The sequence below is a fragment of the Cydia splendana genome, chromosome 24, assembly GCF_910591565.1.
Source record: "Cydia splendana chromosome 24, ilCydSple1.2, whole genome shotgun sequence".
NCBI lineage: Eukaryota > Metazoa > Arthropoda > Insecta > Lepidoptera > Tortricidae > Cydia > Cydia splendana.
In genome coordinates this window covers 6,038,720-6,066,677 of record NC_085983.1, presented here as the reverse complement: position 1 = coordinate 6,066,677, position 27,958 = coordinate 6,038,720, and the positions used below count along the sequence as shown (strand labels likewise).

The window sequence follows — 27,958 nt, the reverse complement described above, 5'->3', positions numbered from 1 at the left end:
GTTATTGCAAAAGGCAGCGCTTTGGTCGAGTCTCATTTTGTTATTTTTTTGAAAATAGTGAATACGTGTAAGAGAAATACTAAACCTTATTTATTTAGCACTAGCACACACATACGAATACAGTAAAATACATAGCAATTTCCGAACGTACCTGCGCTCAACTACCAAACTTTTAATTTTAACGCATTTTAATAATATAATCATTGTCAAACCCAAAACTACAAATAATTTTAACCATTATTTTGTATTAATACCTTAAGTTAAGCTGTTATCAAATAGGAAATGAAAAGTAAAGGTTTATGTTTTTACTACCTTACCACGATAGTGCCAACATATACCAATAAAGAATATTAGAACGTATCTGTCAACGTAATTCAAAACGTCATTGTCATTTCACAGCTGTGCAAATCTGCACGTTTCGCTTGTTTGTTTTTCCCAAAAGCTCAAAAATGACGAAGGTCGCCGATAATCTCAATCCTCACGTATACGAGAAGGGCTCGGAGCGCCAGATAACGTCCACAGACCACGACGAGGACGTCGTTGACGAGATAGATGAGCGGGAAATCTTCGATATCATACGCAACATCAACGATCCTGAACATCCGTTGACGCTGGAAGACCTGAGGGTGTTGGAGGAGAGGAATATTACTGTGAATAATAAGGATAACACTGTGCATGTTAATTTCACGCCCACGATACCGCACTGCAGCATGGCTACACTCATAGGTGAGAATATAACATTTCCTCCATAATTACTTAAAATACGACGCAAAAGAAAGAGTTACTCAGTCCCAATTGTCTTTCATTCAATCTCATACGCATCCTAGAGCAATTAAACATGTTCGATTTGCAGTACCGTCTTTAACATAAGGGCACATGGGGCCCGTGCCCAGGGCCCCCATCCTCAGGGGGCCCCGAAGGACAGACTGAAACAGTATATTTAATTACTTATAATAAATAGAAGATCATAGTACAAAAATGTAAGTTTAATTCGCTTTTTTTACTTTCCAAAAGGGCCCTAGCATAGTTTAAGACGACCCTGTCTATTTCATATTATTAGATGGCCCAATCTAACTCTGCAGGGCATTTGCAATGACAAAATTTCTATGAAAACATGACATTTATAATGACACTCCTCACTTTGTTCTGTTCAAGTTGGTGCAAAGTTATCTTAGACTAACTCTAGACATAAATATAATTTACACAGTAATAACAATTTAATTCCTCTTGCATAAGCAGTTTTTAGGGTTCCATACCCAAAAAGTAAAAAGGGGCCCTATTACTAAGACTCCACTGTCCGTCTGTCTGTCACCAGGCTGTGTCTCATGAACTATGATAGCTAGACAGTTGAAATTTTCACAGACGATGTATATTTTCCCATGGTGGGCGAGTCCAACTCGCACTTATCTATTTATTTAACACATTCAGTGCCGAAAACCTGACTATTGGGTATTTTATGATTTCGTTTCCAGGCCGGACGACCCGATAGTCGGGATCGTGGTACTACTGCTTTATATGACGAAATTATTGTGGCCTGGCGCGGACGTTTTGTTAGGCTGGGTGGCAATGAATGTGTTAATTATATTTAACAATATTTCAGGCTTATCAATCCGAGTCCAGCTTCTCCGAGCACTCCCAAGCCGGTTCAAAGTGACAGTAACTGTCACAGAAGGTACACATGCGTCCGAACATGCGGTGAACAAGCAGTTAGCAGACAAGGAGCGTGTTGCTGCTGCGCTGGAGAACAATAATCTGGTGCAGATCATTAATCAGTGTGTATCACCGTTGTCATTATAGATTTGAGATTACAGGTCTACCATGTTTTACTACCACGGTTGGTAAAGAATTAGTATATTCAGCCACGGACTGGTTAACAGCTTGCCTGCATGAAGATGATTTGTATTTAATAATCATCATTCTCTTGCCCTTGTCCCATTCACTTGGGGTCGGTGCAGCATGTCTTTCTCTTCCACACCTCTCTGTCGCCTGTCATTTCATCATTCACTGATGTAAATTTCATTTTACAATAATTGAACATGATTTAAATTTTATTAAACTGTATAAGTAGGTAGAACTGTGAGCCTTAGGAGGATATAGGTCATTCTGAAAAACCCCCTGTAGGTTTATGTAAATGAAAGTCTTATTTTTATTTTATAATAATTTTATTTAGTAAGTGTAATAAAGCTGTTAATGTATATAAATAAAAAAATGCTTAGCTTAAATTATATGGTTTTTATTTAGAGTTGGCTGCCATGGCTTCATTCTTCAGGTCTTCGTATGAAGTTTGGTTCTGTGAACAATACAAATGTTAAAAATGAAATGTTATCTCAAGTGGATAAAATTAGCTAGTCAGTATCCTTCTCAATCCAAGTCCAGGATGCAATGAAATAACTAATGATATGTTGATTGCGTCCAACTATTGCACAGCTTTTCACAGGAAAAAGACACTAAACAATGAATACGGCGCGATTCGAGAAATGAATTAGAGATTAACTAGATACGATATAGTAAAGATATGTGGCGTCCCACGGGTAAAGGTACCTTCCCAACTAACAATTTGAGGCAAAATTTAGGTTTATATGACCAAATTTTATACAACTTGAGGTTGTATAATCTATACGTTTGATTTGGAATAGTCGCCATAGCTATTCAAAAGTTGTATAAAAGTTTATTTTACCACATCTTATCGACTGTTGATTGAATAGCGGTACTATAATAGCACTTTTGCTACTTAAATACGGATAGGGGTCGCCATTGTAACAGTCAGTCGACTGTTCTATAAAGAACACTTTTACGACGTGTAAGCAACTATTAGTAGTTTAAAAGTCGCATAATGGTTATTCATACCACAAAATTGTCGTGACTACGACATTATTACAACCGTAACAATGAGGACCTCTATGCGACCAACTGTCGTGTAAGAAAGTTCTATAGGAGTCGTCGTGATACCTACTATAAGACTGTCGTATAAAATGGTAGAATAAACGTTTATTCGACCTTGCTATACGACAATAAGTTTAGCGACTATTAGTCGTATAAAATGGTAGAATAAACGTTTATTCGACCTTGTTATACGACTACAAGTTTCACCGACTATTTAGTTGTATGGTTGTATAAAATGGTAGCATAAACATTTATTCGACCTTGCTTCGCGACAATTAGTTTATCCGACTATTTAGTTGCATAATGCACCATTAGTCAAAGTGACGACTGCTATACTACTTTTATAATACTTCGAGTCGTATAGCTACTTGATATACGACCAAATTGTTTGTTGGGTTATGGCGGTTGGCGCTTACGCTATTTTTAACGTCGCTCCAATATTATTGCGGCGCTATGCGACGTAAGCGCCAGCCGCCATAAGGTACCTTTTGCCGTGGAACGTCACATAATCTTTACTGTTTCATATCTAGTGAATCTCTAATTCATTTCCCGAATCGAGCCGATAGAGTCTGATCGTAATCCTCTATAAGAAAGGTGACCCAGATAGGACCCAGAGGTCATCGCAAACTATCGTCCCATCAGCCTCATGTCAAGCTTTTACAAGCTGTTTGCAATAGGATTGCAGAACAGGGAAGAATTCTTGAATACCTTAATCTCCGCGCCCTGCTTGATGGTCACCACAGAGTCCACTGTGCTGTCCAGTCTGTCATCTGCTATACACACTCATGGACTTTAAGCCCCCTCCAGACTATGCGCGTGAATCGCGGGCGAAGCCGCGAATGCGAGTGTGGAGTCGATTTCGCTGTCTGCGAAAATCGACTCCACACTCGCGTTCGCGGCTTCGCGCCGTGATTCGCGCACGAGTGTGGAGGAGGCTTTAGAGGAACGAAAAAAAGTGTAGGTAATTACTAATTTTGAAATTACCTACTTTAGGCTTAGGTGCTGTATCCAGTAAAACTTGTTTAACAACTGAATACTTACGTCCCACATATCGTCCTCCCAGCTGGGGAAGAGCTTCTTGAAGACCTTCGGCTCCGCCCCCTGCTTGACGGTCACTACGATAGCCGAGTCCACGGTGCGGTCCAAACCGTCGTCCGCTATGTATTCCTGCATACATTGAAATATTAATAACAACATTGTCTTTGAACTTTTAGCCACTCAATAGCACTTTTTATTTTTCTAAACGGGCATGAAATTTAGTGAAAATTCGCCGTGGCTAGCGAAGATTGCCTTTTTTCCGACAGGTATCGCTCGGGAAAGAGCTCTTTAGACGACAAGCTTATCGTCTCTCCGGTTGTTTCTGGTTGGTCTGATTGTTCATAAAGCTTTACATGGCGACCACGACTTTGTGACGCCATTAGTTTAGAGTGGGACCAAAGATAACTCTGCAATCGCTGCATGGCTTTTGTAAAAGTGTGGACATGTCATCGTTAATGTAAAATTTCAATGAAAATGCGTTTATAATAACACTCGCTCACTTTGTTCTATTCAAATCAATGCAGTTTAGACGGCCTCTACTTTAAACTAGGTTAGGTTATAGATATAAAACTAACCTCTATAATTTGACCCCTGGCAGACTTGACGCGCTCAGGGATGTTCTTGCCCTGCCACAGATACAACTCTTCACCCGTGTCCAGAATGTACACTCCGTCGTCAGAGAGATCCTGGAAAAAGTATTATTCACAATATATCAGTTATCAGATGCAATATTGACTTTACAATGATACAGAGTGTGAAGCGCCAGCATAAACTTAATCAAATTATGAAGATTATTACGGCACCTTCATACGCCTATTCACTTCCAAGGTCCAACCTGATCCATACAACACTGACCTCTTGCTTATAGTCCAGGGGCAGCTCTTCAAACTTGATTTTCCCGGTGACATAGACACTGACAGTTGTCAAAGTGGGTGGTGCCGTTACACGCCTGTTCACTTCCAATGTCCAGCCTGAAGCGTCTTCCTTCTCTTCTGCTGTTCCCCCTGAAGACGAAAAAAAGGATTAGAGTCTGTTCGGAAAGAGAAGAGCCGTGGAATGTATTGGGCCCCAAACATTCCACGGCTCTTCTCTTTCCGCAGACTCTATTTTAAGAAGAAAAAAGTGGGTTCTGTATTAAAATGTACTGGCAACATTTTACTTAGTTTTTGGTTTGACAACACCAAAATTTTGTTTCTATAGTTGGTCAAGCCAATTTGTCAGTCAGTAAGAACCAGGAAAACTATAATCATCCTTTTCTTTTGGGTGCTAGTACTAGTGTAAGACAAAGATAGTATGATTCTCTCTGTCTATGAGTCAAAAGAGAGAGTCCTTTGACAAACTATATTCAGCCATATCTTTGAATTGACTATGTATTATTTAATTAAAGTTAAAATATAATTCCACATTGCATAAACGCGCGCGGCGCGTCATTGTGAACCTTGTTCAAATGCACAAAGGTTGATATTAGGCTGTAGCCGCGCGTTTCACGTCGTCCAAGGGGTTAAACACCCTTACCAGGGGGTGCGAAACACCTCCCTTCAGGCAAACTCGGCTCCGTTCGGCTCAGCATTGCTCCGAGCAATTTTTAGGCTTGACACAACTTGACTTCCCTTTGCGTGTGCGACCCCAGATAAGATAATGGCTTGAATTTTGACAACCCTAAATAGCCGAAAGGTATAGTGCCTTATATTAGAAAGCGACAGCATGATTCGACCCTGAACCGCTGTCAAGCTTCGGTTTTGTAGGAAGTTTCCTTTCTGTACGGTAGTACTATTACCAGGCGTGGCTCACTCCGCGATTTCGTCGCTTTGCTACAGGTAGCTAAAAGGACATCCGTTCGGTCCCAATTTTGGGGTTTGCCATAAGCCGCGCGTGGCGCTTTCGCCACCTAGCGGCCATATCTGTGCTGATCGTAACAGTCGCGTTTTGTTAGAGAGTGAATCTTCTGTACCTAGTACTATTATTTATTCTGTGCCCTTACCTAGAGCATCCCAGAACTGGTCAGGCTCTTCACCCTGCTCCACCTCCTTGCATTCTTTACCGTCAGTAAACTTCTGAGCGCAGTTTGACCCGTATTCACGCTCTAACGGCAACGCGTCCTGAAAAAAGTTATTTATCTTTACTTAGTATTTTAGCTTTGCTTTGGACCGAATGTTAAAAGATCTCTAAACATTGACGTATATATATCTATGGCAGTCCATAGATATAATCCATCCATTCCGTTCCAAGCCCAGTAAGGCCCAGTTGTAAGGCCAGTGCCTTACGGGCACTAAAAATGGTACTAGTTCAGCGGTGTTACTCACGAATTCCAGCCAATCGTGCAGTCTAACGCAACTAGTTGCGACCAATAGCGCGCGTGATGCGAATTCATCAACCAATCGCGTTGTAGCGGTGTCACACCACTTTACTGACCCCTGTCATGCCTCATTATTATTACCCGTAAAGCCAGACCCTAGATATCTATGTCAATGTCTCTAAAGTCGCTTACCTACGTTTTCGGTACACTAAGGCGATTCAATACCTTACCTACTTAATTCAGTACCTAACTGATGACGACAGGAATGCAGCTACTTTTTACGTTGATATCTGGTTGATATATTTAATATTAAATAAATAATAAATAAATATCAGGGGACATCTTACATAGATCAACCTAGCCCCAAACTAAGCAAAGCTTGTACTATGGCTGCTTAGGCGACGATATACATACTTATATAGATATACATACATACTTAGAAACAGAAAACATCCATGACTCAGGAACAAATATTTGTGTTCATCACACAAATAAATGCCCTTACCGGGATTCGAACCCAGGACCATCGGCTTCACAGGCAGGGTGACTACCCAGGCCAGACCGGTCGTCGTATTGCTGCATTTCTGTTGCCGAATTAAAATACAAAATACATTGAAATATATTACTTATATGATTCCAACCGGTACTCCAGGTACAACCGGTACGTAAAACACCTCACCTTTCCATACCAAAGGTAGACCGAGCCAGGCGTGTCCATCACAAAAACTCCATCGTCTTGAATCGTGTCGGCACTTTCGGGCACTTGTATGAATCTCGTGTCCACCCCTTCTGTCGTCCCTTGGGCCTGGAACCGACAAAACGGTAAATTACAACACTGCATGCAGTGGGTTATGCTCTAAATAATTATTTGACATGATGCCAACGGCGCGTAATCCTCGACGGCCGGACCACCTCGCCTGATTGAGCTCATGCAGGTTAGGTGAAATGTACCCTTAATGTAAGATAAGATAAGATAAGATAAGATGTTTATTTGTATAGTCATGCACATGGGATGTACCTTATGTAACACGTCGGAAATCAAACGTACCTCCGTAGTTTGGCAGATATCATCACTACACCTATACACACTACCCACACCTAACACCTATACTATGATGATACAGATATTTGTTCCTGAGTCATGGTTGTTTTCTATGTATTTAAGTATTTATATATTATATATATCGTTGTCTGAGTACCCACAACACAAGCCTTCTTGAGCTTACCGTGGGGCTTAGTCGATTTGTGTAAAAAATGTCCTATAATATTTATTTTATTTATTTACACCTCATAAAACAAAGTCCCCGCCGCGTCTGTCTGTTGGTGTGTATGTATGTTCGCGATAAACTCGAAAACTACTGAACAGATTTTCATGCGGTTTTCACCTATCAATAGAGTGATTCTTGAGGAAGGTTTAAGTGTGTAATTTGTTAAGGTTCTGTGTAACCCGTGCGAAACCGGAGCGGGTCACTAGTAATTGATATAGGTGTGTGTTTGAAAGGGGTCCGACTGGGGAGTAATATCTGTAGCCGTACCACGCCTGGAGCCGCTGATATCCGCGACTTCCAGATATAATTGAAATAACTGATGAACGTACCTGTTATGTACCTCTGAAAAACCTTTTTTTTCCAAAAATTGACTCATAAATTATTTTTGATATAAATTTCAGTTTGAGGTATACGCGGAATCGTAAACGCCTGTCAAAAAAGTAATAGCAATTTTACGTGCGTGTATATAACAGTGTTGAAAGGCGCTTACGATTCCGCGTATACCCAAAAAATGTCGGGTCAAGCAAAAGTCACTAAGTACTATCAAAAAATTAAAGAAACAATGCACTTTATTACACTTGTAACACGGTTTATTGTCCAATAATTTCAATGGTGTTAGTTAGTGACTTTTGCTTGTCACCCGACGATTTAATGTGATTTGATTGAAGTGAATAAATGAATGAATGAATGAATGTATGAAAATTAAAATATTACTAATAAAATGCTTAAATAAACGATGGAACGGAATAAAATTAAAAAAAGAACCTAAAACTAAAAATAAGAATAGAATGAGGTAAACAATAATTAGAGTTAGGCCAAGAAGTCTGTAACGCTTTTGATAGCACACGCAGTGCAAGTGTTATTTTAAACGTCAAATTTCTATGAAATTATGACGTTTAAATTAACACTTGCACTGCGTAAGCTATCAAAATCGTTGCAGACTATTCTTGGCCTAACTCTAAGCACATATTACTTTATGGGGGTGTATGTACATATGTGTACGTGTGAGTGTTGCAATGGGAAAATGTCTATGTGGTAATGCATATTGGCTCACCCTGAAAAGCCGGACGTCTGGGTATCTCTTGTAACAGGAGTTGACAGGAATATAGTCCACGTCTTTACCTCCGTAGAAAATGCTCAAATTGCCTGAAATACGTGAAACATTTAAAAGGGAGCGTGCATGAGGTGGCAGCACAGGAATTGGCTTATGGTAATATTGGCATTTTCGGCCGACGACAGATAAATGTTCTTACCATGGAAAATGCTTAAGAAATGTTTTGGTTCCTTCCCATGAGGTACTTTGACTACCGTGACTGTTTCGTCCAACTGAAAAAAAAGTATGTTTTTTTTATAATATAGGAGGCAAACCAGCAGACGGATCACCTGATGGTAAGCGATTACCATCATGTTTATTGCTATAATTAATTAACCTATTAATTTAGTTGATATTAACGAAAAACAAAAATAAGTGTGATTACGGAACCCTATTGCGAGTCAGATTAGAATTTGCCTAATTGTTTTATTATATTATATGCGTACAAGCGACACGTTTGTTTTAGTGTTTTATGCGAGTTCTGTCTAGGCCATAAAACCTCAGACAGAATGTCATGGCGCAGAAAAATTAGGAGAGCCGATCCCACCTAATGTGGGAATGAGCAAAGAAGAAGAGAAGAGATGGCCTGGTTACGAGACACACACAACTACGTAGAGTAATAATAGCAAAAAACAAACTGAAAGTGAAACATGTCAAGCGTTTTTCGACTTAAAATACGTGAGTGACCCGTTCTTAATATAATTAATATGTCTGTGTCTCACGGAAGTTTTGTTATTAAAAAAAAACAGTATTGAATGAATGAATGAATGAATGAGTGAATGTGACTTTATTAAGTTAAAAAAAATACCTCGAAAAAGCTTTTTACTCCATCTTGCAGTTGGCTTTTCAACTTTCTATCGGTACGAAAACAGAACTTAATTTCAAAATCTCACTGTCATTACATGAGTTATTGTGTACAGTCAGCTGCAGAGATAATCCCCCCCCCCCCCCCCTGCATGCATAGATACTTCTTTGCAGAGGGGATCAACTATCTCAGCATCTGAACGTACGTGACTTCAACTCTAGTGCTATCGGCATATAATTAGTTGTAATACTTAAGTGGCGCAGTCGGCAGGTTTTCTTCTTAAAAGCTGTATCACAGAATAAATTAATAGTACTACCATACAGAACTTCCTCGCAACCGAAGTTTGACAGCGATTCAGGGACGAATCATGCTGTCCCTTTCTAATGTATGGCACTATCCCTTTCGGCTCTTTAGGGTTGTCAAAATTCAAGTCATTATCTTATCTGTGGTCGTGCACGGAAAAGGACGTCAAGTGGTGGCAACCCTAATAATTTCTCGGAGCAATGCTGAGCCGAACGGAGCCGAGTTTGCCCGAAGTCAGGAGTGTCTCCCCACTGGCTGTATATTCTTACCTCGATCTCTAAGTCTGTGGCCAGTTCGCGCGCAGCTTTTTTGTCCTCAGTAGATGCATCTTTACCCTAAAATGGAAAATAATACCCAATAAAGATCATACGCACGTACCGCTGTTAATATTGTTATTTATTAAATACTCCGCTAATGTTCATAGATCAATTAACCTTTCATAAGGCAGAGGGTACTTCCTATCTGATTTTGAAATTTGAACTTTATTTCAAAGAGATAAATTTTTTTTACATACAGTTTTCACATACCTACACATATAGCAGTCAAAATTATAATACATATCAATCCTCTTTTTCCGCGGGGGATGTAAAATGGCTAGAATTTCAATATTATTGTAACGTGAGTGAGTTTCTAGAGTTAGTTAGACCAATTAAAGTCTTAACTTAGACCAAAAAAAATCTTCTATGAAATTATGACGTATAAATAACACTTGCATTGCATATGCTATCAAAATCGTTGCAGACTTTTCTTGGTCTAACTCTAACTAGTCGCGGTCACGTCTACCGCATGCATCCGGAAAGGTGGGCTAGCTTAGCCACCAAGTGGACGCCGGTGGACGTGGACGCGGCTGGCCCAAACGGAGATGGCGGGATGACCTGGACAGCTTCCTGAATAACTGGCCGGAGGAAACACCAAATCGGGAGTCATAGGAATTAAGGGGAGAGGCCTTTGCCCAGCAGTGGGACACTCACATAGGCTAGGAAAAAGAACTCTTAACTATAGTCTGTATCTCTGTATCTTTAGGTATTTAAATAAAAGTAAACAAATTTTCCCTCAAATGGCTCCTTAAGCCACTTGAGGGTAGATGAAAACATTACATGATCAAATAAAGTAGGTTAAAGTCAGGTCGTTCAGGGACTGATCCAGGTGGTCTTGTATTTGGTTGGCTAACCAATCAATGTTATAAATAACTACCCGAAAATTAACAAATTATTTGTTTACTTTTATTTAAATACCTAAAGATACAGAGTATATAGATAGACTAACTGATTTTTTTCATGTGTTTTAAAGACTTACAATCCACCAGTAGATGACGTATGCTCCGTCGCTTTCCTCGTTGCACTGGTACTTGACGACGTAACACTCTGAGCTGAACAGAGCTGGGGATTCTGCCATCTTCTCGGTTATATCCTCTTGCTCGCCCCCTGATAGCCTGGTGACAAACTACTTATATTACTCTATGTCCTATGTCTATGTCTGTCTGGGACCTCTTCACGCTTGAACCGATGAACCGATTTAGATGAAATTTCGTATGGAAACATTTTGAGTACCAGGGAAGGATATAGGATATGTTGATGTCAACTTTAGCCAGTCTTCTCCGAGACCACGGGGACAACGCCGTCCTCAAACGTCGGAGATAAATCTTAACTTAAATACGCGATTAAGTCTCGTTGTACAATTTAATAATGAGGATATAGGATAGTTTTTATCCTCGAAACCATCCTATAAAGGGTTGAAAATGGGGGGTGAAATTGATTATGGAAGTGGTATATGGATATACTAATTCTACGCAGACGGACTCGCGGGTAGCAGCTAGTAGTTTGTTATTTGTAGTTATCTAATATTAGCTTCTCCAGGTGACAACACTGCGCCGCGACACTTTGTATGGTAGGCCTTACGAGGAAATGGGATAGAACAGAATAACAACAATCTTCCATCTACTGAGCTGCACTGATGACTATATCAATGTACCTATAGTAATTAAATTACTTAAGTCAATTAATTTCGTGGTTGTGTCTGCGTACCTAAATACGGCTTCCAGACTACCAGCTCCTAGATCGGGCATGTAGCCTCTCGCGGTAGCGCTTTTGCCGATCAGCTTGGCTGTGGCGGCTGATTCTTCGGCGTCTCCGGAATAGTAGCCAGCATCTGCAAGTGTCGGTATATTTTCATTCAAAAAATAAACACCCCTGTTTATTGCAAGGCTAAGGCTATTTAGGCCCCCTCCTAGGGCAATTTAAGAGCCCATCAACGTGCACACTAGCACCACTGCTAAATAATCGTGTTTATTTAAATTTAACGAAAGATATTTAAAAAACGGGGCCGCTACGTACTGTGTTTTGTATTTAAATACCTTTTGTATACATCAAACTAGTTTTTATATTGCTGGATTCGTCGATCTATAAATTCAAAACAAAAACGGCCGTTTTAACTTTGGACACAAAGATTGACGAATCCAGCAACATAAAAACTAGTTTGATGTATTCAAAAGGTACTTAAATACAAAATACAGTACGTAGCCCCCTTTTTTAAATATCTTTCGTTAAATTTAAATAATCACGATTATTTGGCAGTGGCGCTAGTGTGCACGTTGCTTGATGGGCTCTTAACGGCGACTAAATGACCACGAGCAGACGACAATTTCTTACCGAATTCGGAGACATAGCTCCGTACGGACGAGTATCCCGTGCTGGCGGTCTCCCAGTTGTTAAAGAACTGTCTGAAGGTTGAGCTCTCGGCGCCCTCAGTTATCCTGGTCACTGGCAACTGAATGTTAACAATATTATGAAGGTATGTTAAAGCAAAATAAAATATGAATAAAATTATATTTAGGACAATCAGAAAAAGTTAGCACTAGTTATGAATGTTATGATATATAATTATGTATAATATATAATATCTGGGAGACCCCGGAAACGGCTTTAACGATTTCGATGAAATTTGCATTCATATACCAAATTACATCGAGATCGTTAGAGCCGTTTCCGGGGGCGAAAAATCGATCTAGCTAGGACCAGCTAGGTGCTATCTCTGGGAAAACGCATTATTGAGTTTTTATGATTTCCGAGCAAAGCTCGGTCTCCCAGATATATTTCTTAAACATTCATAACTAGTGCTAACTTTTGCTACGTTTCCGAGATCCTCGAAATATAATTATATATACATACAAGAATTGTTCGTTTAAAGGTATATAGCGTGTGACAGGGACAGCACGCCCACGCGTGCGTTAGAAAGGGATATCACGCCTTGTGAGCGTCTTCCCAAGAGAACCAATCGCGGTCGACTCCCGGCTCGCTTCTTAACAGATTAAGCCGTGAGTCAACATATGATGGGCGCGTGTGCCGCCATGTTGTATCGCGTGATCGCTGAGGGCGCTGCGCGCGAGTGAGTTCGGTAGCCGACAGCTTTGTGTATAAACGTATGCGCGTATCCGACCCTACGACCGATCATAGCTTTGTTCAATTGTAACAGTTTTAGTATTTTAATGTGTAGTGGACTGTTGTATCGTAATCCGTGTACTTTAAGTTTAATAAACTGCTTTTAACTTCAGTGCCGACTATTACTATACCCACGCCCGCTATAGGTATAAGATTATATAACTCTAAACCAAACCTTACCCAAGAAGGATATCCCTTGATCTCCAAATACTTCTGAGCGACGTCGTTGTAATTCTTCTTAGTATCGGCATCTACGTCGCTGCCCAGCCACAGGAACACGCCGGAACACGGCGTGTCCAGGATGAAGATCGCCTAAATCATAAGTTTTTGGTTCAAAAAATATTACCTTTATTTTTATATTTTTTTAACTTTATTAAAACAGAGATTAAACAAATGATCATAAGTCTAAACCTAAATTAGCCTGGGGCATTGTTCCTTGGACACTGGCCGCGTTTTGCGCAAAAAAAAAATTGTCAAATAATCATTTATCATACAAGCTTTTACCGCTGTTTGTACTTTTCAATCAACAGAGAACTAAATATTCATCTAGACATTTTAACACATTGCTCACAGGGCCGTCTTAAACTATACTGGGGCCCTTGGGCACATAAGAATTTGTGGCCCTTTGGGAAAGTAAAGTAAGCGAAGTAAACTAACATTTTTCTACAATGATGTTCTATTTGTTATGGGTAGGTAATCAAATATACTGTTACTGTGTGTCCTTCGGGGCCCCCTGAGGATGGGAGCCCTGGGCACGGGCCCCGTGTGCCCTTATGGTAAAGACGGTACTGATTGTTCAAGGTTTCTGACAGAGGGGTAAGTTATTTATTAAGTGCTCTGAAGTCTCTGTCCGCCTCAGCAGAAAGTACCCGGCGATAAGATGTTCCTAATAAACCCTGAGGGGCTACCACGAAAACCGAAATTCGCAAATTGCGGGGATCTTTCTCCACTCCAATGAAGGCGTACCGTAAAATGGGGTGAGTAGGGTCAAAACTGAAATTCAAACCTCGATAACATTTTATTTTTACATATGAAAACTGAATGATGTATATAATAAGTGTTCCGGACGTTTGTATTTTAGTTTTTATTTTATTTTGGGTAGTTCCATTTCATAACTTTGACGATAAAGAGGACCCACCTCACCCCGTAGTGCCTCGTATTTGGGGTGAGAGGGGTTTTCATACAAAGGTGATTTTGGAAGATTATTGGATCGATTTTTTTTTATTATGCGTATTACTATAGCTCCATTTTAAATTGGAATACATTATTTTTGTAGCAGTAGCCTTAAAATCCCTTCTCACCCCACTCTCAAACCTTCTCACCCCATTCATAACCCACTTCTCCCCGCGAAACCTACTCACCCCGTTTTACGGTAATGAGAGTGACAGAGAAAAATGCCCGCAATTTGCGAACTTGATTTTCGCGGTTATAGCCCTGATGCTTTGAACTCCTCGGTTTAAATGACTTACGTCGGAAGTAAGGTGCTTCTGCTTGTAAGGCCTGTTGACGGCCACCAGCTCGAGCTCGTCTCCTGCCAGAACCTTGTACAGCAGCACCGTCGTGCCGTCCCGGGTGTAGGTCTGAAAGTAACACAGGAATTAATAAATAAATTATTTTGATATGATTTTTTTAAAGGGGTTTTGTCACACAGAGACGACGTCACGCTCGTAAGGAGATCTATTAGTAATAGACCAAGAAAAGTCTGCAGCGATTTTGATAGCCCACGCAGTGCAACTGTTATTTATACGTCATAATTTCATAGAAGTTTGACGTTTAAAATGACACTTGCACTGCGTGGGCTATCAAATCAAACTTTTCTCGGTCTTACTCTAATGATGTAGTAGTGAAGTATTACCTACACCAGTAACAAAAACTTGTGATATTTCAAGCAGACACGACATCACTACACCTTATAAAACAAAGTCCTACGCCGCGTCTGTTTGTGTGTATGTATGTTCGCGATAAACTCAAAAACTACTGAACGGATGTTCATGAGTTTTTCACCTAGGTATCAATAGAGTGATTCTTGAGGAAGGTATAGGTGCATAATTTGTTAAGGTTTTCTGTAACCTGTGCGAAGCCGGGGCGGGTCGCTAGTTATAATTATAAATAATAAACTGAAATACATAAGACACACATATAAGTTTGTGCTAATATGTGTAGACATAATGTTTGCTGTCGTAAGTGTGCGTACCGTTGAAACAGGCGCGGGGCGCCGTTGCAAGTACACCCCGCGACCCGACATTGTGGACGTAGGATCCGACATCCGCTATCAGATCGGACAACGTGAAAACGTTCTTGAGTTTATACGAATGTTTTCTTCGATAGATTAAAAACTTCTTGACTTAAATAACATATATGCGACCTGCGCTTGCAAGTGTGAAGAATAACATGAAAGTGGAAAAGGTACCTCCTCAGCAGAATCATCAGCAATATCCTCCTTGGACCCGGAGCCGAGGGTCTCGAAGAACAGCGCCACATCTTCGTCAGAGGAGAACTCGTCTGAAAACGAAACATTCTGTTTTTAGAGTTCATGGGAGATTTTTTCAAACATTTTTGATCAATCTGGCAACATGCTTGACAAGGCACCAGAGTATGCCTATTCCTATGATGATGATGATTAATAAAAACTACCCTACGTCCTTCCCCGGGCCTCAAATTATAAGCATATCAGATCAGCGGTTCAAGCATGAATAGGTAACAGGCAGACAGAGAGACAGAGTTTCACATTTATAATATCAGTAGGGCTTACTCCCCACAGCGGTGGCGCAATGTCATCGCCAAAGATTTAAACGCCTTAGAGTTAGCGGAAACCGATGTCCAGGATAGAGCGAAGTGGAAGGAGAAAAGCAGGAAAGCGGGCTCCGTCACAGTACGGGACATACGCTAGAATGATGATGAGTAGGGATTACTCCCAAAATTTGCCAACGATTTCGATGGTGGCCCGTCCGTTGTGATAGTCATCCCGCAGACTGTTAGCCACGCTGATGATCTTCCGCCTCTGCGTGGCCCTGGCTCCCTCCGGCATCAGCACGAAGATATCATGCTTGTTCTCCAGAATGAAGCACTGGTTTTTGGTTAGAGAGGAAGCCTTCACTGGCATGTAGTGCCGGGGATAGAAAATATTCAAAGCAGGGATTACTCCCAAAACTTACCAATGATTTCGATGGTGGCCCGTCCGTTGTGATAGTCATCCAGCAGACTGTTAGTCACGCTGATGATCTTCCGCCTCTGCGTGGCCTTGGCTCCCTCCGGCATCAGCACGAAGATATCATGCTCGTTCTCCAGAATGAAGCACTGGTCTTTGGTTAGAGAAGAAGCGATAGAAAACATTCAAAGCTGGGATTATTCCCAAAACTTGCCAACGATTTCGATGGTGGGCCGTCCGTTGTGATAGTCATCCCGCAGACTGTTAGCCACACTGATGATCTTCCGTCTCTGAGTGGCCTTGGCTCCCTCCGGCATCAGCACGAAGATATCATGCTCGTTCTCCAGACTGAAGCACTGGTCTTTGGTTAGAGAGGAAGCCTTCGCTGGCACATGCCAGTGCCAGCGATAGAAAACATTCAAAGCAGGGATTACTCCCAAAACTTGCCAACGATTTCGATGGTGGGCCGTCCGTTGTGATAGTCATCCCGCAGACTGTTAGCCACACTGATGATCTTCCGTCTCTGAGTGGCCTTGGCTCCCTCCGGCATCAGCACGAAGATATCATGCTCGTTCTCCAGAATGAAGCACTGGTCTTTGGTTAGAGAGGAAGCCTTCGCTGGCACATGCCAGTGCCAGCGATAGAAAACATTCAAAGCAGGGATTACTCCCAAAACTTGCCAACGATTTCGATGGTGGCCCGTCCGTTGTGATAGTCATCCAGCAGACTGTTAGTCACGCTGATGATCTTCCGCCTCTGCGTGGCCTTGGCTCCCTCCGGCATCAGCACGAAGATATCATGCTCGTTCTCCAGAATGAAGCACTGGTCTTTGGTTAGAGAAGAAGCGATAGAAAACATTCAAAGCTGGGATTATTCCCAAAACTTGCCAGCGATTTCGATGGTGGGCCGTCCGTTGTGATAGTCATCCCGCAGACTGTTAGCCACACTGATGATCTTCCGTCTCTGAGTGGCCTTGGCTCCCTCCGGCATCAGCACGAAGATATCATGCTCGTTCTCCAGAATGAAGCACTGGTCTTTGGTTAGAGAGGAAGCCTTCGCTGGCACATGCCAGTGCCAGCGATAGAAAAACTTCAAAGCAGGGATTACTCCCAAAACTTGCCAACGATTTCGATGGTGGCCCGTCCGTTGTGATAGTCATCCCGCAGACTGTTAGCCACACTGATGATCTTCCGTCTCTACGTGGCCTTGGCTCCCTCCGGCATCAGCACAAAGATATTATCATGCTCGTTCTCCAGAAAGAAGCACTGGTCTTTGGTTAGAGAGGAAGCCTTCGCTGGCACATGCCAGTGCCAGCGATAGAAAACATTCAAAGAAGGGATTACTCCCAAAACTTGCCAACGATTTCGATGGTGGCCCGTCCGTTGTGATAGTCATCCCGCAGACTGTTAGCCACACTAATGATCTTCCGTCTCTGCGTGGCCTTGACTCACACCGGCATCAGCACGAAGATATCATGCTCGTTCTCCAGAATGAAGCACTGGTCCTTGGTTAGAGAGGAAGTCTTCGCTGGCACACGCCAATGCCAGCGATAGAAAACATTCAAAGCAGGGATTACTCCCAAAACTTGCCAACGATTTCGATGGTGGCCCGTCCGTTGTGATAGTCATCCCGCAGACTGTTAGCCACACTAATGATCTTCCGTCTCTGCGTGGCCTTGGCTCACACCGGCATCAGCACGAAGATATCATGCTCGTTCTCCAGAACGAAGCACTGGTCTTTGGTTAGAGAGGAAGCCTTCGCTGGCACACGCCAATGCCAGCGATAGAAAACATTCAAAGCAGGGATTACTCCCAAAACTTACCAATAATTTCGATGGTGGCACGTCCGTGGTGATAGTCATCCCGCAGACTGTTAGCCACACTGATGATCTTCCGCCTCTGCGTGGCCTTGGCTCCCTCCGGCATCAGCACGAAGATATCATGCTCGTTCTTCAGAATGAAGCACTGGTCTTTGGTTAGAGAAAAAGCGATAGAAAACATTCAAAGCAGGGATTACTCCCAAAACTTGCCAACGATTTCGATGGTGGCCCGTCCATTGTGATAGTCATCCCGCAGACTGTTAGCCACACTAATGATCTTCCGCCTCTGCGTGGCCTTGGCTCCCTCCGGCATCAGCACGAAGATATCATGCTCGTTCTTCAGAATGAAGCACTGGTCTTTGGATAGAGAAAAAGCGATAGAAAACAATTAAAGCAGGGATTACTCCCAAAACTTACCAATGATTTCGATGGTAGCCCGTCCATTGTGATAGTCATCCCGCAGACTGTTAGCCACACTAATGATCTTCCGCCTCTGCGTGGCCTTGGCTCCCTCCGGCATCAGCACGAAGATATCATGCTTGTTCTTCAGAATGAAGCACTGGTCTTTGGTTAGAGAAAAAGCGATAGAAAACAATTAAAGCAGGGATTACTCCCAAAACTTACCAATGATTTCGATGGTAGCCCGTCCATTGTGATAGCCATCCCGCAGACTGTTAGCCACACTAATGATCTTCCGCCTCTGCGTGGCCTTGGCTCCCTCCGGCATCAGCACGAATATATCATGCTCGTTCTTCAGAATGAAGCACTGGTCTTTGGTTAGAGAGGAAGCCTTCGCTGGCACATGCCAGTGCCAGCGATAGAAAACATTCAAAGAAGGGATTACTCCCAAAACTTGCCAACGATTTCGATGGTGGCCCGTCCGTTGTGATAGTCATCCCGCAGACTGTTAGCCACACTAATGATCTTCCGTCTCTGCGTGGCCTTGACTCACACCGGCATCAGCACGAAGATATCATGCTCGTTCTCCAGAATGAAGCACTGGTCCTTGGTTAGAGAGGAAGTCTTCGCTGGCACACGCCAATGCCAGCGATAGAAAACATTCAAAGCAGGGATTACTCCCAAAACTTGCCAACGATTTCGATGGTGGCCCGTCCGTTGTGATAGTCATCCCGCAGACTGTTAGCCACACTAATGATCTTCCGTCTCTGCGTGGCCTTGGCTCACACCGGCATCAGCACGAAGATATCATGCTCGTTCTCCAGAATGAAGCACTGGTCTTTGGTTAGAGAGGAAGCCTTCGCTGGCACACGCCAATGCCAGCGATAGAAAACATTCAAAGCAGGGATTACTCCCAAAACTTACCAATAATTTCGATGGTGGCACGTCCGTGGTGATAGTCATCCCGCAGACTGTTAGCCACACTGATGATCTTCCGCCTCTGCGTGGCCTTGGCTCCCTCCGGCATCAGCACGAAGATATCATGCTTGTTCTTCAGAATGAAGCACTGGTCTTTGGTTAGAGAAAAAGCGATAGAAAACAATTAAAGCAGGGATTACTCCCAAAACTTACCAATGATTTCGATGGTAGCCCGTCCATTGTGATAGCCATCCCGCAGACTGTTAGCCACACTAATGATCTTCCGCCTCTGCGTGGCCTTGGCTCCCTCCGGCATCAGCACGAATATATCATGCTCGTTCTTCAGAATGAAGCACTGGTCTTTGGTTAGAGAAAAAGCGATAGAAAACAATTAAAGCAGGGATTACTCCCAAAACTTACCAATGATTTCGATGGTGGCCCGTCCGTTGTGATAGTCATCCCGCAGACTGTTAGCCACACTAATGATCTTCCGTCTCTGCGTGGCCTTGACTCACACCGGCATCAGCACGAAGATATCATGCTCGTTCTCCAGAATGAAGCACTGGTCCTTGGTTAGAGAGGAAGTCTTCGCTGGCACACGCCAATGCCAGCGATAGAAAACATTCAAAGCAGGGATTACTCCCAAAACTTGCCAACGATTTCGATGGTGGCCCGTCCGTTGTGATAGTCATCCCGCAGACTGTTAGCCACACTAATGATCTTCCGTCTCTGCGTGGCCTTGGCTCACACCGGCATCAGCACGAAGATATCATGCTCGTTCTCCAGAATGAAGCACTGGTCTTTGGTTAGAGAGGAAGCCTTCGCTGGCACACGCCAATGCCAGCGATAGAAAACATTCAAAGCAGGGATTACTCCCAAAACTTACCAATAATTTCGATGGTGGCACGTCCGTGGTGATAGTCATCCCGCAGACTGTTAGCCACACTGATGATCTTCCGCCTCTGCGTGGCCTTGGCTCCCTCCGGCATCAGCACGAAGATATCATGCTCGTTCTTCAGAATGAAGCACTGGTCTTTGGTTAGAGAAAAAGCGATAGAAAACATTCAAAGCAGGGATTACTCCCAAAACTTGCCAACGATTTCGATGGTGGCCCGTCCATTGTGATAGTCATCCCGCAGACTGTTAGCCACACTAATGATCTTCCGCCTCTGCGTGGCCTTGGCTCCCTCCGGCATCAGCACGAAGATATCATGCTCGTTCTTCAGAATGAAGCACTGGTCTTTGGATAGAGAAAAAGCGATAGAAAACAATTAAAGCAGGGATTACTCCCAAAACTTACCAATGATTTCGATGGTAGCCCGTCCATTGTGATAGTCATCCCGCAGACTGTTAGCCACACTAATGATCTTCCGCCTCTGCGTGGCCTTGGCTCCCTCCGGCATCAGCACGAAGATATCATGCTTGTTCTTCAGAATGAAGCACTGGTCTTTGGTTAGAGAAAAAGCGATAGAAAACAATTAAAGCAGGGATTACTCCCAAAACTTACCAATGATTTCGATGGTAGCCCGTCCATTGTGATAGCCATCCCGCAGACTGTTAGCCACACTAATGATCTTCCGCCTCTGCGTGGCCTTGGCTCCCTCCGGCATCAGCACGAATATATCATGCTCGTTCTTCAGAATGAAGCACTGGTCTTTGGTTAGAGAAAAAGCGATAGAAAACAATTAAAGCAGGGATTACTCCCAAAACTTACCAATGATTTCGATGGTAGCCCGTCCATTGTGATAGTCATCCCGCAGACTGTTAGCCACGCTGATGATCTTCCGCCTCTGCGTGGCCTTGGCTCCCTCCGGCATCAGCACGAAGATATCATGCTCGTTCTCCAGAATGAAGCACTGGTCTTTGGTTAATGAAGAGGCTTCTGCTGGCACCTGTCACCGACAACAATAGAATATTTGTTTTACAAGGGGGCAAAGTGATTGTTTAACCTTTTCGACGCCGTGTCAAACACAAAAGCTGTCACGCGGACGCCACGTCACTGAAATTGAACTTTATGCATATGCACGTAGGTCTATATTGTTCTGTGGTATGTGACCGATTAATCAGTCTTTGGCGTTGAACCTGCGGTGCGGATATATCGGTCATTGGCGTCCAAAAGGTTAACCCCTAGTGCTTCGTGCTAATATTGATAGCTGAGCAAGCGAAATATCCCAAAATTGAACTACGAGCGTAGCGAGTGGCTCTCGCCAGTGGATCTCTCGATTTTACGAGCTCCTGTGGTGAAAATATATGATTCAAATCATAGATTTATTATTCAAATTAACTAAGTCATTTACAAAACCTGTAGTCCTAATGTCTTTTACAATTTTAATGACGCGACTCTTTGGTCTTAGGTCCGATTTAACATTGATTAGTATCCAGTGCATTTGATATTGCATTTAGTTTAGTAGCAAATGTATGAACTCACTGATGAACTCGCACTTAACTACATAATTATTATGCAACTCAATATGCAAAAAAGTATCTTTTTTCACAATTTGCTTACCAAGTGGAGTAATGGATGAACTCTTTGATTATCGCGCCGATAAACAAATTAGTTTTCGGAGAATTTTATCAATGATACTGATATCTATATTACTTACATTAATCATAAATATCATAATTATAATTTGATACACAGCTGACAGATTTAGTATTGTAGGCCCATGATTTGATATTTACTTGTTGCTTTTCATTCCTGCATGCATTGGCAATGGCAGGGCAGGGACTGAGCTGGCCAAAACCCTCTCATACAATCACAAAAGGCGGCCACAATAACAATCCTACATCGACATATGCCAAACGACAGAAAATATATGTAGTTCATAGCGCGCGTAAGTTGTTCGCAGAAATCGCGAAGCGTCTGGTTGACGTAACTGGTGACCGAAGAGCTGGCGGCTACCTCGCACAACGTATCAGCATTGCGATACAGCGAGGAAATGCCGCCAGCATCCTTGGTACAAGGCCTCAAGGGCCTATTTTAGATTTAAGCTAGTTATTAATTTCGTTTAATAGTACCACTGTATATATATTGTATGTAAATAAATGATTAAAAAAAAACTATAAAGCCAATTCAGATAACGCAAAAAAAAACCGGACAAGTGCGAGTCGGACTCACCCACCGAGGGTTCCGTACTTTTTAGTACTTGTTGTTATAGCGGTAACAGAAATACATCATTTGTGAAAATTTCAACTGTCTAGCTATCACGGTTCATGAGATACAGCCTGGTGACAGATAGACCAGAGGTCTTAGTAATAGGGTCCCGTTTCTACCTTTTGGGTACGGAATCCTAAAAATAATTAGGTATCGAGTCATATTGTCAATGATTTCAATGGAACAGCAATTTTTTTATTTGCTATTTTGTGTCATCCATAAAAGTTTGTTACATGACCACCTTCATATTCATTTACCCTTCAGAGTAGGGTCAGACATAACAAAATCATTCTGTATAGGTAATACAGGATGACTCACGTTAGAACCGCCCGGGTCCGGAACGGGACATCCTTCACTTCGTTTTCTATAGAAAGCATCACGTGATCACCGCCTGTCCCTGTCATAGAAAATGAAGTGTCGGTTGCCTCGGCCCGAGCTCGAGCCGTTCTAGCGTTAAGGATGACTCATGTTAGACCCAGCCGTGGCCGGGCCGGAGCTTCCGGAGTTTCGTTTTCTATGGAAAGCACCACGTGATCACTGATCAGCCGTCATTAGCGTATTTACCCTACGCCCTATGCCGCCCCTGGCAGATTGGATTGTCTTCCTTGACTGCTAAGGGCGGCGCAACGTATTGGCCCGGGGCGCCAAATTTCAAAATACGCCCCTGTTAACTCCTATGGGCCGATGATGAGCTATCACTGACCTCCTCAATCCTCATGTTGTCGCAGCCAGAGAGTCTGAGCAACCTCTTCTCGGCACCAGCGTTCGTCTCCACCTCATTGAAGCCGGACTCGTTCCCACCCTCCAAGTATCTGATTGCTGGAAATAAGATGGAAATGAGAAAACGCACTTTAGACGCAAATGCGTAAATGTGTACAAAGCATGAGTTTGTATCACCACTGTTTCACCTCTGATAATTGTCTCTTCTTGGCAGAAGCATAATCCGTAATAGATGCTGAAGGTGCCTTAAAGACGATCAGGCTATGGGATTATGGCGCACTATACTAAATACCTTAACACAAGAGTGGTGTGAGGAACTGCTCTGTCATATTGGAAATGAATGCTAAAGATCATCTAGACAAATAAAGAGAAAAGCTAGCCAAACACTAGATTAGCTGGATCAGCCTGAAAGATGTGTCTGACGTGCACATCCCGACCGTTGGTTTTTAGCACGGACAGCGGACAGACATCCGGCGGACAAATCCATTTCTGTGTCTATTTCTCGCCACACATTGACGGATGTGCCCGTCAGACACATCTTTCAGACGGCAAATCCGTACGTGTATGGCTAGCTAAAAAGGTAGGTATGTATTGTGAAAGTATCTGGTGAATAGCATGATGGTGAATCTTAAGACAATCTTGACGTCAATAAAGTATGACTCACGCTAGATCGGGCGTGACCGGGCCGGAGCTTTGCTCCCGGCGCTTCGTTTTCTATGAAAAGCACCACGTGATCACCGATTAGCCATGTCGGATGCCTCGGTCCAGGCACGGCCCGGTCTAGCGTGTCATCCTTAAGTCTCATGTATCTTGTCATGTTTCGTCTATGGGTGTTGTCTGAACATGAATGATAACAAAAATCTCACCAGGTTGGAAATACCCGAGGAACTGTCCAGTCTCGTGCCCCTGGACCTCGCGATGATGGACGGCGCGTCCGCCCAGCATGTCGTCCAGCGTCACGGTCCAGATGGCTGCGGAGCCCTTCTTGTCCTGGGTGGTCTTGGAACCTAGCCAGAAGTGAGCGTCGTAGGAGAACGCGGATTGGTCGTCGCCTGTCGTCTGAATCAGAAAAAAACAACGGGTTGCACTCCGGGAGTGCCGGCAGAAGTGAAAACTTAACGACATTGTAACTCAAAATATTAATAACAGCGCCATCTAGTGCAAAATGTCTGCAGCACTATGTATAATTGAGGTTAACGCCATCTAGCGTTATTTCGTCGCATTACTTGAAACCCCTAAGCACATCACTGTGAATACTACAGTTTAAGGTTGATCGGAAATCTACCGATTACAGTGTAATTAACAGCACACTCGTTAATGTACTTAACTGGTTAACTATGAACAATTTGCTTCTTAATGCTAAGAAAACTAAATGCATTAGATTTTCTTTGCCGAATGTTAAACCAGTCGATACTAAGATACTTTTGAATAATGAATGCTTAGAGACGGTAGATAAAGCACTGTTCCTTGGTTTAACATTGGACAAAAATCTACAATGGAGTCCTCATATAAGAACACTAGCAAACAAATTAAGTTCGGCCGCTTACGCTGTGAGGAGAATTAGACAATTTACTAATGTTGAAACAGCTCGCCTTGTTTATTATAGTTATTTTCATAGTGTAATGTCATATGGTATTGTGGTTTGGGGCAAAGCAGCTGACATACAGACTATATTTGTCTTACAAAAGAGAGCCATTCGTTCTATATATAATTTAAGGGTGCGTGAATCATTAAGAGAACTTTTTAAAGAAATTAATATTTTAACTGTAGCTTCCCAATACATATATGATAGTATTATTTATGTTGTTAAGAATCTAGACTCCTTCACTAAGAATTCTGATGTCCATAACTATAATACTAGAAATAAAAACAAGCTTGCTATCAGAAAGTTTCGTGTTCGTAAAGTACAGAAGTCATTCGTTGGGCAATGCATTCATTTTTATAACAAGTTACCTGAGGATGCTTTAAGATTACCCTTTCCAGCTCTTAAGAATTAGGTACTTAAAAAAGTCATTGATGTTGAAGGCTTATTACAGAGTCGAGGACTACTTGACAGACAAACATGCATGGTCCAAACCAGAAACTGTAATAATAGGTTTATTTGACGTTCATAAGCGCATTGTAATATGTTACTATACATATATTATTATACTCTTTGGTAATATGCCTACTTGAATAAACTATTTTTTATCTTTATCTTATCTTTTATATTAATACCAGTTTGAGGGATCGAAACTCACTAGATGGCATTTAAATCAAAAAAGAAAAACACAATGACATTGTCCGTCACACGTGACGTCACGCAAGCGCCCTGCGCCGCCTAAACCACAGAATAAATAATAGTACTAGGTACAGAAGACTCACTCTCTAACAAGACGCGTCTGTTACGATCAGGACAGATATGGCCGCTAGGCGGCGACAGCGCCACGCGCGGCTTACGGCTAGCCACCAAAATTGGTGTGCAACGGATGTGCTTTTAGCTACCTGTAGCAAAGCGACGAAATCACGGAGTGAGCCACGCCTGCCTAAACGAAACAGCAGGCAGCATACATTTTCGCCGCGCGGTAGAAAGAGAGGGTTACGTCTTACATCTTACGTCTTACGCTGTCTCGAGTTTAACATTTTTTTCACCTCAGCAGCTCGAACAAGGGTACTTTGCTTCTTAAAAACAGTGAGCAAAATGCGATTTTGCTCACTGAGTCATTTTGTCTCACTCAGTGAGCAAAATGCGATTTTGCTCACTGAGTGAGACAAAATGACATTCAAGTGACCTTTATAGTCGAATGTCATTTCAACATGCGGGGTCTAATACAAGTTCGATATACTTGGGTTCTATTATCTCTGTCCCTCTAGGTATGTTCTCACTGCTTAGGGTGAAAAATTTTGTGTACTACACGAGATCAAAGTTATTTACATCTCGTGCGCTTTTGAATCCCTTACTACGCTCAAGATTCTAAATTAGATTCACTCGCTACGCTCGTGAATCTATTATAGAATCTTTCGCTTGCACGGGACTCAAAATAAGCACTCAAAGAAATATCAAACTTTGATCTCTTGTTGTACAAATAACTATTCCCCACCTCATAAAGTGCACAGCGCCGCTAAAGAAGTTTTCACTTCAATAAATTAAATAAAGTAAGAGGAACATTTTATGTCGTTGTGAGAATGTGAATGTGAGAATTTAAGGGGGTAGGTATGTAATGAGACAGTAAAGATGAAACTTCCTCAATACAACAAATATCACTATGGACAAAAATTCCCGAATCCAACAATGCAATTAGGCTATAAAACCCTTGAGTGCTGCAATGTTCCTGAACCCGACTTCACTAAGAGATCAAAGTGGAAGGGAAAATAAAAAAGGCATCTATCAGATGGGAATAATATTTGATAAGGTAAGAAAGTCAGAAAATTTAAGAAAATTTCGCAGATTTTGGTTTTTAGTAAGTAAATACTAAATACGTATGTATTTTCAGTAGGTATAGTATACTAGTAGTATCTCGGTTGCTCCTAGTACCGGTGGTTGTTGCTACTTAGTACCGGAAACTCGCTACGCTCAAGTCTCGCCCGAAACAGTAAGTTTTCTTTTATTTCTAAGCATTATTTTCAGTATAGATTCAATAAAAGTACCAAGGAAAATAATCAAGGTATAAATTAAATGAAAAGCTACTCACCTTCAATACGATATATATATGAGTCTCCATTGTAAAATTTTCCATACATTTTCTTGTCTATGGGGACAGGCTCGAATTTCTAAAATCAATAAAACATTCCATAAGCGAAACAGTGGTGAAAGTAATAAAACGAATAAAGCAAATTTCGCATATTGAAATAGAATAAAATTATGATAAGACGTTTCGAAGTATAATTTAATTTGAATATAAAACGCAAAAGAATGCACTTCTAAATAGTAGGTACTAGGAAACAACTGGTGCCGCAAAGCGCCATCTTCTTTAGCTGTCAAATTTACAGATACCTCTAGGATAGGGAATGCTCCCGGTACTCAGTTTGTATGGCGAGATCCGGGAATTCCCGGTTCCGGTACTGTATTTGTAATTTCTTCCTACTCTACCTACAATTATTAGCACTACTTTATGGGTCGGTTTTTTACGTGGTCAACTAACGATTTAGAAACCCTTGATCAAGCTCCCTTGATGTTATAAATAATGCAAACAACCATCTTAACAAATAAAAATCAATTTATTATTTCTCAAGATAAAATAGACTTCAAATACTTACCTCTATGGTCCATATTTCAATACCAGCCGCTGCTCCAGCCTCAACAAATGCCGGATGATCCATTGTACAATAAAAAGTAAACAAACACTACCAAAGTCACTACAAAACTCCTAAACACTAACGCAAGCACTAAGTACCTAATGTAAAAGTGAAATAACAATTGACAGGCTATCTAAGTCACTACTAACGCCGAACAAAGGCTCTCAAAGTGAACAGAAAACACTAGAATGCTTTAAATGCAATCGCCTTGAATGATGTTAGGATACCTAATCTGTCCTTCGCATATGAAGCGTATAATTGTGAGTCATGCATTAACAATGACTCACTTAGACTGCCACGCATCCTAACAGCCATTAGAAAACCCATTCCATTGTTTACCGTATGCTTGTGCAATAAAGTTCAAAATCAAACTGGTTTTCAAATGACTGTTACGTCTTTTAG

General features: G+C 42.1%; 2 protein-coding genes across 2 annotated transcripts; one reads left to right on the top strand and one right to left on the bottom strand.

Moving 5' to 3' along the window:
• Positions 1 to 402: 402 nt before the first annotated feature.
• On the top strand, positions 403 to 2,008 carry LOC134802462 (MIP18 family protein galla-2). Its single transcript, XM_063775141.1, has 2 exons — positions 403 to 726; positions 1,601 to 2,008. Exons 1-2 carry the CDS (start codon positions 450 to 452, stop codon positions 1,795 to 1,797), a joined length of 474 nt encoding a protein of 157 aa, XP_063631211.1. The 5' UTR covers positions 403 to 449; the 3' UTR covers positions 1,798 to 2,008.
• A 144-nt stretch (positions 2,009 to 2,152) lies between these two features.
• On the bottom strand, positions 2,153 to 27,704 carry LOC134802481 (gelsolin-like). Its single transcript, XM_063775160.1, has 21 exons — positions 27,518 to 27,704; positions 26,962 to 27,031; positions 26,599 to 26,607; positions 24,148 to 24,333; positions 23,265 to 23,380; positions 21,122 to 21,299; positions 15,534 to 15,625; positions 14,593 to 14,703; positions 13,304 to 13,435; positions 12,335 to 12,452; positions 11,711 to 11,834; positions 10,983 to 11,118; positions 9,956 to 10,021; positions 8,739 to 8,811; positions 8,540 to 8,631; positions 6,897 to 7,022; positions 5,903 to 6,020; positions 4,777 to 4,925; positions 4,497 to 4,607; positions 3,925 to 4,050; positions 2,153 to 2,290 (listed from the first exon to the last, which is right to left on the bottom strand). Exons 1-21 carry the CDS (start codon positions 27,578 to 27,580, stop codon positions 2,234 to 2,236), a joined length of 2,253 nt encoding a protein of 750 aa, XP_063631230.1. The 5' UTR covers positions 27,581 to 27,704; the 3' UTR covers positions 2,153 to 2,233.
• Positions 27,705 to 27,958: the final 254 nt, after the last annotated feature.

What these genes read in the sequence shown, in the direction of transcription:
- LOC134802462 (XM_063775141.1), top strand. Translation starts at nt 450, where the DNA reads ATGACGAAGGTCGCCGATAATCTCAATCCTCACGTATACGAGAAGGGC. An exon ending in CAGCATGGCTACACTCATAG is followed by an intron (nt 727 to 1,600) that starts GTGAGAATATAA and finishes ACAATATTTCAG; the next exon opens with GCTTATCAATCCGAGTCCAG.
- LOC134802481 (XM_063775160.1), bottom strand. Translation starts at nt 27,580, where the DNA reads ATGGATCATCCGGCATTTGTTGAGGCTGGAGCAGCGGCTGGTATTGAA. An exon ending in TCAAGGGATATCCTTCTTGG is followed by an intron (nt 12,453 to 13,303) that starts GTAAGGTTTGGT and finishes GTTAACATTCAG; the next exon opens with TTGCCAGTGACCAGGATAAC. An exon ending in CCCTGGACTATAAGCAAGAG is followed by an intron (nt 4,608 to 4,776) that starts GTCAGTGTTGTA and finishes TACTTTTTCCAG; the next exon opens with GATCTCTCTGACGACGGAGT.